This window comes from Porites lutea, chromosome 3 (genome assembly GCF_958299795.1).
Source record: "Porites lutea chromosome 3, jaPorLute2.1, whole genome shotgun sequence".
NCBI classification, from domain to species: domain Eukaryota; kingdom Metazoa; phylum Cnidaria; class Anthozoa; order Scleractinia; family Poritidae; genus Porites; species Porites lutea.
The window spans coordinates 40,775,915-40,788,386 of NC_133203.1; the positions used below are offsets into that span (position 1 = coordinate 40,775,915).

Below are 12,472 nucleotides of genomic sequence, written 5' to 3' on the forward strand. Positions count from 1 at the left end.
GGAATCACCTTAAGTTAACTGGCCAATATAAAACAAGGAGAACAATATAACGAGGAGTACATGTAATCGGAGCTTAGGAGAGTGCGTTCGATATATTTGTTAGGCACACAGGTAGCAGTTGAGGCGGAAGGGTAGTTGCGATATGGATAAATATGATTATGGCATATTTTGAACGTAAGGGTTGCGTACAGCGAAACCTCTATTTAAACTGTGTATCATTATAACAACGTTTTCAAAAGATATCGTATGGCTCGGTATCAAGTGCTTGTAATCGGAGGAGACATTGGCCACAGTGCGTATAGATGGAACATTTTGTTTTACTGGCGCGAGGGCGCAGTTTCTCAAAGGCCGATTAGTTCTTAACCTGGGATTCTTTTTCCTCTTCAAAAACATTTCTTCGGATAATTTTCTCTGTTATATTTAGGAGCATCCAGTCATCAACTTGTTGAAAAAATTAATTACATTGAATTTATTGTTTAAAAAGCTTTCACATCTGAATTTTAACTTCGCACTAACCCTGTCAAAGCCTTCAATGGAACGTGTGTGCGGCTCGCGTCAATAACTTTTTCAGTAATTTGGTCGAGCGTGTTGATTTCAGTGACTAGAGAGTGCCGCTACTCTAACATAGAGATAAAAAGTATAACATAGAGTTAAAGTGTTCGTTTGTCCGGTGCCGAAAATATCACAAGTCATGATCAAATGGCGCCGCCGAGCTTCACATCTCGGTTGATATACTTTGTGGCACAACGGCTGCCGAGCAACACAACTCGGTAGATTTACTTTGTGACACAACGGCCGCCGAGCTACACAATTCGGTAAATTTACTTTGTGGCACAACGACCTCCGAACTAAACCCGGTTTGATGCATGCACCAGGAGTCGCAGACATTTTCCAAAGACAGTGACGAACCATGCTGAAAAATATGAAGGCTTAATCCAAAGTAAAATTTAACAGCAAACTTCTGAAAGAACTACAAGGCATATATTAGTAAACAGACTTTTCATATCAACAGATATGAAGGTACTAAAATTACAGTTTGAAAATCTAAGATGGTTGTCAGTTTACAGAATTTATTAAGCTTCTTCATCGAAGATGATTGGCTAAAATTTTTCAATAAATTAACCACGAACGTGATCGCAAACTCAAAGGGTAAATTGAAAATGCAGTTCAAAATACAAGGAAGAATTTAGAACAATAGTTTTTTAACTACAGAAACACCTATATAATCACTTATGCTTCAGATGACATTAGTTATGACATCATTACCCTTGGCACGTGTTTTTCACTCGTTTCCGCTTCGTGCTGATTGGCGGAAATCAGACGGCTCAGTTTAAAGTTATCCACTGCCAAGAATTCGGTTAAAAACTCAAAGAAACACGCTTAAAACTGTCAAAAACAAGCAGGGTAGTCATTTCCTGGTAAATATCGAAGGAAGACCAGATTAAGGCCAAAAATGTTAAATTGGACAAATACTAAATATAAACAAGGCTTTGTTATCTGCCAAAGGCTCTAATAAAACATATTTCATGAACAGAAGTGTTACCGCGGAGATGCACAAAATTGGTACATCTCCTTTGCACCGAATTCATGTCAGGAGAAACTTGCTATCGATCATCAATTAACTTAGGAACCAAACCTACTAGTAGTGAAGTAGATTACTCAAACCAATCAACAAGAACGCTTACAACAACTCATCTACAGACATACATCGTAGCAAATGCCACAAGTGGCTAACGTAACACCTCAATCAACTTTCTCCTTCAACAAGACCAAGGAGAATGAATCAACAGAAATCATTTTCTCATTTCGGGAGAGGATGTCGTTTGATCAGTGCTGATGCGTAGGAGTTGAACACCAAGTAAAATAAGTCAAATTATTTTTTTTAATGATATTTTCCTTTACCTATAGATAATTCCCGACTCGATTGAATTTTGTAATAAATCCCAAACACCAAATAAAATTCCTTTGATAATTTAAAGTCAAAAACATGCGCACTGCGAACATTTTTCATCGCTTCCATTTTTATTGTTTAACATTTGGGTGCCATCCTTTTCTATAGTGGAATCCATTTAAACCTCTAAAATTATGAAAAAAAAAAAATATCGCCAATATCTGAATAGGCACAATTCACAAAAGATAAACGAATTCGCCTCGTTGGCACTTGCCGGAAGGAACCCCTAGTTATGAAATTATTTTTTGGGCAATAGAAATAAATATCACTTGACAATGACAATGAAATCACAGTAGTTTCAGCTCTAATTAATAACTGTGAAAACCAGATGTTATGTTACTTGCTATTCTGAGACTTTTTTTCATATGAAATGGCATATAACAGCAAGCCTTCACAGGAATTATGAATATCAAGATTACTTAGTGATAAAATAGACTGAAGACATCTCATTTACGATCGAAGGGTTCGAGTTTTCAATCGACAAACTCTGTATTGTATTGTATTTTTCCTTTATCTCTTATACGTTGTTTTTATTTTTCCTCCATGTAAGTTTAAGTATTGTCATTAGAAGTGTTGTAACCAATAAATGTTATTTAAACCAAAAAAAAGAGAAAACATTGAGCACGTAACGACGCTGAAAAACTCACAAAAGAGAATTGTCTCCCCGTGGAAATGTCACTAAATATTTCGTGATCTGGATGAATACTTCCAGCAACAAATAAGTTCGAATTTTGCATGGTAAAATTGGAAATAAGAACAAACTTACCTGAAGTCGACGTTGAATTTTACCGACCGAACATGCACTAGCTATAGACCAATAGATCAATAGACAAATGGACCGTTTATTTAACCAAGCTTGCTTTCTTTATCAGCTTCTGCTATAAATTTACATTATTGTCGTGCATTAAAGTACGGCAAATGCGAGTTTGTACCATGTTTGTTTTGAGTTTGTACTTGGTGACCATGTTTTCGCTTTTGAGTGTTGTTTACTGGTCACCGAAACTTCACGAAAATCGGTAGATTCACGCAATTTCTATCCATAAGATTTGTTTTGAGCGATTTTAGCTGCTCGTCATTTCCTATTTCGAGAACTTCCTAACTTAAATCTCACGTTTGCTGTTGGCCGTTAACGCGACTCTTAATCTTTCTAAAAAAACACAAACACATACACACAAAAATAATGGAAGGTATCTCTAAAGTCAAAATTAGACATTTTGTCTTCAAATAACTGACAGCTAGCTTATCTAGTTTGTTTGATTATGCAGTAGCCCCTGGCTTCCACGCAGACGTTCTTCAAGGTTCCTTCCGCGCTGGGAAGGAACGCTTGACGAACTGTAAGTAAGGGTTATAAATCACATAACCACGAGCTGAAGGCCGATAAACGGCTTAGTTTTACATTGGCGAGGATTCCTCAAGGGATGCAAAAATACTTTGACGAAAAATGCCTCTATTGTTCATCTGTCTTTTGTTTTTTAACACGAGGAGCCGCAAGCAGTAAAATTTCTGTCCCGTTATTTAATCAGTTAAATCATCAAAGTTGACAGGTCTTTCTGATGATCAAAGCGACCGTTCGGTTTACCATTTACACCTTCAGTGCGAAGACTGTCACGGGAACATTAACACCTTCAGGATAATTGCTTACCATAACAGTGGTAGGTCGCGCGCGTTCTGGTCGGTTTCGAAGAACGTGATCGTGACTGTTGTTTTCATTCAGTGACTGTGCGCGTTGATATGCCAACGTTTAAAACAGACTGCAACATTAAATTTTTGTTATAAAAGCAAAGAAGCTGCTGAGTAGAAACTAAACCGTCCGAGACTTATTCCGTTTCATTCGTGTACTTTCATTTTGATGGGGTCTGTATCATGAATTTACTTCTGCCATCTAATCAGGCACGTAAACAACATAGAGATAAAACATTTCATTTTGCCTTTGTGGAGTAAATTCATCTTAAAAAAGTTAAACTATTGGACCACTTTCTCCTCGTACTTTTAAAAATAGGCATTTAATATGTCGCGCTACAGTGTGAAAATCTTGCTTGTCGCGGATTAGATTTCAGTATACATATTGTTAATCTTCATTTCGCGCCAGAATAAATTAGTTTGCGCGCCAAGGGCTTCTAAAAAAAATCACAAGGTTTGTCGCACTTCGAGTCCACCTTCTGGAGATACGCCGGCATGGTAACTGGAATACATTGCCGAGGCGAAGATCTGGCAATTTTTCCTCCTCGTCTTTTTTTCCCCGCGACGTTTGTTTATATTTGTAGTGAGAATCGAATGTCGTGCATATCGGTGGATTTTACTTCAGTCAAGCGGCTTCGGTTCTTGCGGCTTGCTACTCATCATAAGGAAGAATGCCGGAATCACTTTGTCCGCCTTTGACAGATTTGTTGTCGAATGCAAGGTACAAGAACGGACTACTGTAAGGTAAGAATTGAAGTTTAAATTTGTTCTCGGCGAAAAATAGTGCATACAACTCGTGAAACCCGTGAGTATTACTTCTGTTTAATATACCGGATGTCATGCGATGATCCCTCGCTTTTACGATTGATAAGACGGATACAAACAATAATTTCTTTCGCAACGTTTAATATAATTTACTTAATATGGAGATCATCTGAGGACGATTTTTCGTTATATATGCTTCATTTCTCGGCTTATTCCTGCTACGTGCGAAAAATTAGATGACAATGTTTGTGTGCTATAATTATACTGGTAATTTCTTGCACCTTGAAACTCATGAAAGCCAAACTTGTTTAACCCTAGCAAAAAACTCTTTTAATGGAGGAACTCAACCTGATAGTTGCACTAAAATCTAATAACTGTTACTGCATTTGCATGCTCTCTGTAACCTCGTGGGTAGAACATACCTGATGGTTACATTAATAATAATCACTGCATTTGCTCTCTGTAACCTCGTTTGTAGAACATACCTGAAGGTTACGTTAATAATAATCATTGCACTTTCTCTTTGTAACGTCGTGGGTAGAACATACCTGATGGTTACATTAATAATATCACTGCATTTGCTCTCCGTAACCTCGTGGGTAGAATATACCTGACGGTTACATTTAATAATAATCACTGCATTTGCTCTCTGTAACCTCGTGGGTAGAACATACCTGAAGGTTACGTTAATAATAATCATTGCATTTTCTCTTTGTAACCTCGTGGGTAGAATATACCTGACGGTTTCATTTAATAAAAATCACTGCGTTTGCTCTCTGTAACCTCGTGGGTAGAACATACCTGAAGGTTACGTTAATAATAATCATTGCATTTTCTCTTTGTAACCTCGTGGGTAGAATATACCTGACGGTTACATTTAATAATAATCACTGCGTTTGCTCTCTGTAACCTCGTGGGTAGAACATACCTGAAGGTTACGTTAATAATAATCATTGCATTTTCTCTTTGTAACCTCGTAGGTAGAACATACCTGATGGTTACATTAATAATAATCACTGCATTTGCTGTCCGTAAACTCGTGGGTAGAGTATACCTGATGGTTACATTAACAATAATCATTGCATTTTCTCTTTGTAACCTCGTGGGAAAAAAAATTAATTCCTCTCTCCTGAAAATTTTCCCCTTTCCTTTGAGCATAGTGATCTTTGGGTAGCGAATTCACGAAAACAGGTAAAACGCTCTTTTTAACAACAGCATTTACATTATTTGGCTTTTGAGGGAGGTTAAACATTAATGGAATAGAATATAAAAAAAGCTGATAAAGCGGAAAAAGTTATCTTTACAAAATGCGCTTTGACAATGTCAAGGAGTGAAAAAAGCTAAAGTTTTATAGTTAGCCCGAAGAAAACCTGTTCGTGCATGAAAAGCAGTTCTGATTCCCTTCTTTCAAGTAGAAGAGATGCATATCTTTGAACCAGTTTTTTAACCAGGAGGGAATCCCACTCACTTCTGATACTTTATTGACACGAGTTCCTATTTCAATAAATGTCTAATTCAAGCTTAGCCGTGTGATAGCTCTTCATTAGCGAAAAGGTCCAAGTGATATTTTGATTGACGTGTTGTTTTGGATCCTGAGGTTTTTTAACACCTTTTCTCTAGCTTAACTGGCGAAGATATTCTAGGAATTTGCCCTTCAATTCCAAATTCTTTGATGTGCCGCCAGATGCCGTGCAAAAATATCACCGCTTGCGGCTCCTCGTGACTCCATGCTGGCACTGGTGGCATTCACAGGTTTCTCGGCTTTTTAATTATGTTAGTTTTTCAAAGTCGCATTTCAAATTAGTTGTTCGCAGTGAATGCTAGAAACAGCCTAAAGAGCCTAGCAGTTTCGAGCGATTCAGAGCCAGAAGTAGAGCCGTTTATTACTCAAACTAAAGCAGCTTCAGTGGCGGTACAGCAAGAGCTTTCGGGAAACAATTGGAATCTTCATTTGCGGGTCCAGAAATCGAGCAAGCAGTTGACAATTTCAATTTTCGCACCGAGGATCTTTCGACCGACTGGCATGTTTACAGACAAAGAAGATTCCGGGCGAGGGATCACTACTGTAACAGACAAGGAAATTCAGTCGAGGAATGAAGCAAGAATACCACAAAACACAAAGAGGTCAACTACACGTCTTCATGGAGTAGATGAGTTTGGGATGACTGGTTAAAGAACAGAACACCTTACCATCACAGCGACACTTTCGTGGGACCGTAGAATTTTAAAGACGCTGTTCAATTTCGAACTGTCGTTCTGGCTGTGGAAATCGATGAACCAACAACTAAGAAAATTCGTGAATGTGGCGCAAAAGAAACGCAGCTCAGTTTAATTTTAGTAATTATAGCGCCGTGTTTAGTCTAATAAACATTTGTGAACTTTTTCTTTTGAAAGCTAATTGCTGGTTTTCAGTGCCACGCCATTCAAAATAGATCAAAATAAAAATCAAAACCATTCGACAGATAAAGTCCAGAATCTGAGAAGTGAAAGGAGGTAAATATACAAAAACCCTCGCCAAGATTTGGGTCGAAGGAATAATTCGTATACGAGATATCTGAGGAAATGTTTTATCCAAATTTATAGAGCTTTGTATGGAGACGCCATGCTGGAGCTCATCCGGATGAGCTCCAACATGGCGGACGGAAGCCCACAGAAATATCTGTTACCGAGTTTTGCTACAAATGCGTGAATTTACTCCTAGAGGAACTCATTAACATTAAAGTAACACTTTTTCTAATACTTGAACCGTTTAGATAGCAAAATTCCTCGCAAAAATTCACTTTTTTAACCTAAATGACAGCTCTCTTGGCCGTCATGTGAATGCTTCGTCACGCAAAAGCTTAGAAATCCAGGCGTACTCTATTACAAAACCAAGAACCTTTTTGAAACAAAAATTTGTTTGAAAATTAGTTTTCAGCTGCTCTAATACACCATGAAAGTAAAATCTCAGTAGGATCGATAGTTTTGTAGTTTGAATTTTAGTGACGTCATGAGAAAACCAACACAACTGTAAGTCACTTATCCCCCTCGCATAGTAATACATAATCCCCTCGCATTTTAAATTAGCTGTTCATTAGCCCCACTCCTCCCTTCAAACAATCAAAGCCGCATCCAGCTTTTCAGACAGTTGATTCGGGGGTTATGTAATATATCCCCCCGCCCCCAAAAGAACAGAGGAATCCGAGCTTTTGTAAAAATAAGAACGTCTGCGTGGGAACAGGCCGAGTGCAGCTGGAGCGGGTTATTTTCTACAGTTATTCTATTCGCGTAAAAGCCGCCGCATGACGATTCAATCGCGTCTATGGAACAAATCTCAACGCACATCGGCTGGAAATCTACTCTGACCGCTAAGTATTATACTCAAACAGACAAGTTCCTTAGTCTCACCAAATTGGCTGACATGCTTGCCCAAAGGACCTCAGCCGTCGACAAGGACACGGCTCCCAAGGTCACAATCATTGCGGAAACCTTCCGTCTCTATGACAAGATTTGGCTACACTAAAACTTAATAAAGTTTTCTGGCAATTATTCTCCGTCTTTTGGATGAGTCTATAGCACCCCTTGTCTCGGGGAAAATTATTTCACCCATAACTTATCCATCAAGAGGCACAGGGTGGCTTTTATGCGAATGTGAATTAGTTGCGATTCATTATCAATTATTATTTAATAGTATCAAAGAACTCAGTTTCGAATTACCAAAATTGATACATGGCTCCGAGCAAGCAAACAAAAGTAACGAATTCATGTTCGCATAAAAGGCACCCTATGCCTCTTGATGGATAAGTTACGGGTGAAAAATTTTGCAAAAGGTGCAGGGTGAGCTTACACAGGAAATTTGCCAGAGCCGCCGAAGGGAAGGAGGGTGGGAAAACTTGTTTTCCCCTTGTGGAGTAGACTTGCGAGAAGAGAGCGAATTCGTTTGCAAGGGTGTATAAAAGGCCTAGAGAATTTCCCTGGGGACCAAATAGGGCCAGTAGAGTGTTTTCACTCAGGTGGCCAGCCTCTATGCAAATTTATTGGGACAAAAGAAAGCGTTTGCATAAGAAAAGAGTTCAACTCCCAAAGGAATTGGTTTGGGACACCAACATGGCCACCGTTTCATTGTTTTGGGACACCAATATGGCCGCTGTGACTTCATGTGAAAAGTGGCTTAGAGGGAGCACGCAGTCATCTAGTTGATTAAATCGTCATGCGACGGCTTTTACGCGGCTTTTAACCCACGTTCAATATATTAAAATTCTAACATGAATCCGAGGCCTTCTGGTCAACACTTTTCTATATGCTGTTTGCTTTTGTTTAGACTGCGAGCAGTCTCTCTTTGTGTTCAGATTTCGTAAGGGGAATGCACGCTTGCGAGAGCGTTGAGCGGTGACACGCGTGGTCATTTGCGTGTCTCGGACGTTTTGCTCGACGGACCAAGAAAAAAGAGAGACTGCTCATAGTCTAGCTTTTGTTTTTGCTCAAGTCTCTTCTGGGAATTGCGAGGCAATGGCGTCCTGAAAAATTTTCAATTTTGGCCGTAATGCTTCGGACTCATGTTAGAATTTTGATTTATCGAACGTGGGCTACTGTGAAAAGAAAAACTTATTTTTAATTAAATTTAAAAAAGTAAGTATTTTAAAATAATAAATAAAACTAAACTAAAAGCTTTTTAGACTCTGAAAACAATAAGAAAGTTGTAAGTTTTTTCAGTCATTAAATTGACCAGAATACACCTCCAGTTTTAGCTTGTCGGTTGTTTTTTCGTATATTTAAATAAAAACGTTCTCTAGGAAATACGAAAAAAAGCAAAACAGTTCTTCAACAGCAAAACAAAACATAGAAGCTCAAGAGGTCTACCCGTGCAAACGGTCGACGCAACGTTGTTAGCCAGCAACTCCCAACATTGTTGGATGTTACATGGTGCGTCTATTTGCACGGCACCCTGTTGCATTTTGTGGCATGTTGTTGCTTGATGTTGGAGTTGTTGCGAAAAGTTTGTCGAGGTGCAAACGGACACAACATGCCTCCCAACATTGTTTGCCCAGCAATGTTGGGAGTTGTTGCATCCGTTTGCACGTGGCTACAAAACAAAAGCTTTGATTAAGCTATCCCAACTCTTAAAGGCTGTTTTTTTTTTTTTTAATGAAAGCTCGCGGAAGTTGTTACAGCAGGTAAAGCCGATCTCTTTATAACCTGAATTTGCCGAGGAGCAGACATACGAAGACGGGAACTTAACATTGACGAGGAAAATTAGTCTGGGTTCTCCGAGGATGGGTCGTCGCGTAACGCTCCTCCCCACTAACGGCCGCTAGTGGGGAGGAGAGTTGTGTGACGACCCTAATAGAGACTACCGGTAGTCTTGGAAGGTGTGTTATCTGCCTCGGACCTGACGGCCTCGGTGGCATTAAACCCTCTCCCCGAGGTGCATAATTCTTCAGATACCGGACATCTTGCTAATGTGGACAGCTGCTAACTCCCCGGCGAAAATTACAGACATTTGACTTAGACAAACTCCAGCTCATACGGACTTATTGACACACCTCTCGGTTCCGACGGCATAATTGTATTGTCTGTTCTTATTCTCGTTATAACGGGCATCAATCAGCATCTTTCAATATTTTGGCAGAATTATATCAAATTATCATTTATCTCTTCCTCTTTTTCTCTTCGTCTTTGTCAGTTTAGTTAACATTCCGATTCGGGTTTATCATAATCCTTCTAAGAAACTGCCGTACTTGCAAAAAAACAATCATGATGTACGTAATGTACATAAACTGGATTTTCTTATACCGAACTGTAGTGGATTTTGTGTTCTAAAAATTGTTCAGTGACTGTTATGGTGAACGAAAGGGAGATGCAAGTTCTATTCTGTTACTATTAGAATGCTGGCGAAATTTTTGATGAATTCTTACTCGGATTACTCGTGTTTACTTTTGGAAGACCTCCTTGACCTTCTTTTATTTTATTCTGTTTTTTTAAACTATTATGGTAACAAAATAAGCTTGACCGATTTTCAGGTAGGTTTTTCGAACCGAGTGAATTAGTTAACGCTATTAGATTAAGAACCTGTTCCAGCTCGCTTCATTAGTTCCAGAAATTTCTCGTCGACTGTGTATACCTTCGATTCTCAAACTGTAATCGGCGGACATGTTATACCAAATTCGCTGGCAAGCGCATCGGCAGTTTCTAAACTGCTCCATTCTAGCTTACGGCCTTGTTTTATCTCAAGTCCGACTTGGTTATAATGTCGCTCTAGAACTTGCAAACAGGTATTGGTAAGGTCACCTTTACATGGGTGCTTATCAAGACCTCCCTGAAGATCGTGGACGAAAAAGGGTAAATTATCGCTTGCCGACACGGAATGATTAGAACATATATCCAAATTATTTCCTGCTGCTTTGTGTGATAAGCAATAACTGGTAAAGACATTTTCGTTGAGAGCCAACCCAGCGTTACCATGATAACCTGTTTGAGGCTCGGAAAGAACAGTTTCTATATCTTCGGGCCTAATGGTGTGGCCACTTGGAAATCTTTTATTATATTCTGTTAGGTCAGCGCACATTTCAAAATTCCAGTCGTAGCGATCTCTTTCAAAGTACCATGCATAAGAGAGGATGATGCTGACTGGAGAGATAAAAGTCGTGTAAAACTTTCTGAAGGCCTCCTCAAAGTTATTTGTATTTAAATGTTTTAGGATATGCTCTCTGCAGTGAGTGACCGTGTCTCGGTACATATATACCGGAAAATACGTCATAAAATCAGCGACAAATGGTAATCCTAGCGCCTGTTTAGTAGTATCTGCCCATTTATGTACCCAACTCCTGTAGAATGTGCAGGCGGAGCCTAAGGCTCGTACCTTTGTCCCATTAAAAATTGTGGACTTAGTTACTGGGGTAAAAAAAGCTGAGTCACTGTCCATCCAAGCAATAACGGTGTCATTTGAAAGTAGGTCGATGAAAAAACTGCTCCAAAGCTGTCTGTTATAACCGGGTTTCTTAGGCGAGCCTTGAAACTCCAGAGTTCCTTTGTCCTTTGGAAGGGCCTCATAAAAGAATTCAAGTCTACGATCAGGAAAGTATTTTTGGGCAAGTGTTTTTAATTTTTCGGCAAATTCATGATCCTCTTGTGATTCTTCATCAAGTCCTAGGACTAAATTTCCAAAGGAAGGAGGCCAGAAGAGAACGGAAGTCCTGAAAACGTTACACAAATAACGTTGCCTGTGATCTGGTCGTTTGCCAGACATCCTCACGAACACACTTATTGAGGTATCTGGGGTGTGCTTTGTTGTTCCTAAGATCTCTTTGTTTGACACAGGTCTTGTGGTGCTGTGGTTGCTAGCTGAGACTTGGGAGGTTTCGTAGAACCAAGGTAGCGAAGTTCCCCTTCCCGAGTTCACATGTGATATGAGTATCACCATGGCGGAGAGGGCTAAAATAAGGCAGATGAGAACACCTGTTCTAATACTTCGTAAAACCATTGTCTAGTCAGTTGTATAGCTTTCTTCAATGGACTACTGCTACAAAAGAGAAGAGGAAAATGTTAATTAAATTTAATTTTTGGCATCTCATAAATGGTGCCATGTAGTGTAATGCAAGACAGTCTTGACAGTCTAGATTACCACCGCGGTCAAACGTCTAAATCGTTATTTTTGTTTTTTATTGCTGGGATTTCATTTACCAGTTAGAGAAAAATGGGCAAAGATGTATAAATCAGTTAGTCAACATAACTATCTTTCCATTTTTCTAAAAATTTTGAGCTTTTTTCGCTGAAAACGCTTCTCGCTAAAAGAGAATCATGTTTGAAAATGGCGCCGATAATAACGTCAGCATCGGTTTTCAATCACTTAGAACTTTTTTAGTAAACTTTTAAAAAGTTTAGTAAACTAACAGGATGTTGGTAATACCCTAAACTTTCGATAGTGAAAGTAGCAACCTTAACTTTGAAGTATTTCGTTTAATTTTTGCAAATTTCACTCGTTTGACCGCTGTGAAGTCTAGATTCCACGCTGTGGGTTACAGATTCTAGAGGGTCTCAATGGGGTGGTGGCTTTTACGGTTATCGGCTAAAATTTTGGCTCTTTTACGGCTATCGGTT

General features: G+C 39.1%; 1 protein-coding gene across 1 annotated transcript; it reads right to left on the reverse strand.

Moving 5' to 3' along the window:
* Window positions 1-10,115: 10,115 nt before the first annotated feature.
* LOC140932298 (uncharacterized) lies at window positions 10,116-11,855 on the reverse strand. The gene has a single exon (XM_073381919.1). The coding sequence runs from the start codon at window positions 11,853-11,855 to the stop codon at window positions 10,506-10,508; it is 1,350 nt and encodes a 449-aa protein (XP_073238020.1). The 3' UTR covers window positions 10,116-10,505.
* Window positions 11,856-12,472: the final 617 nt, after the last annotated feature.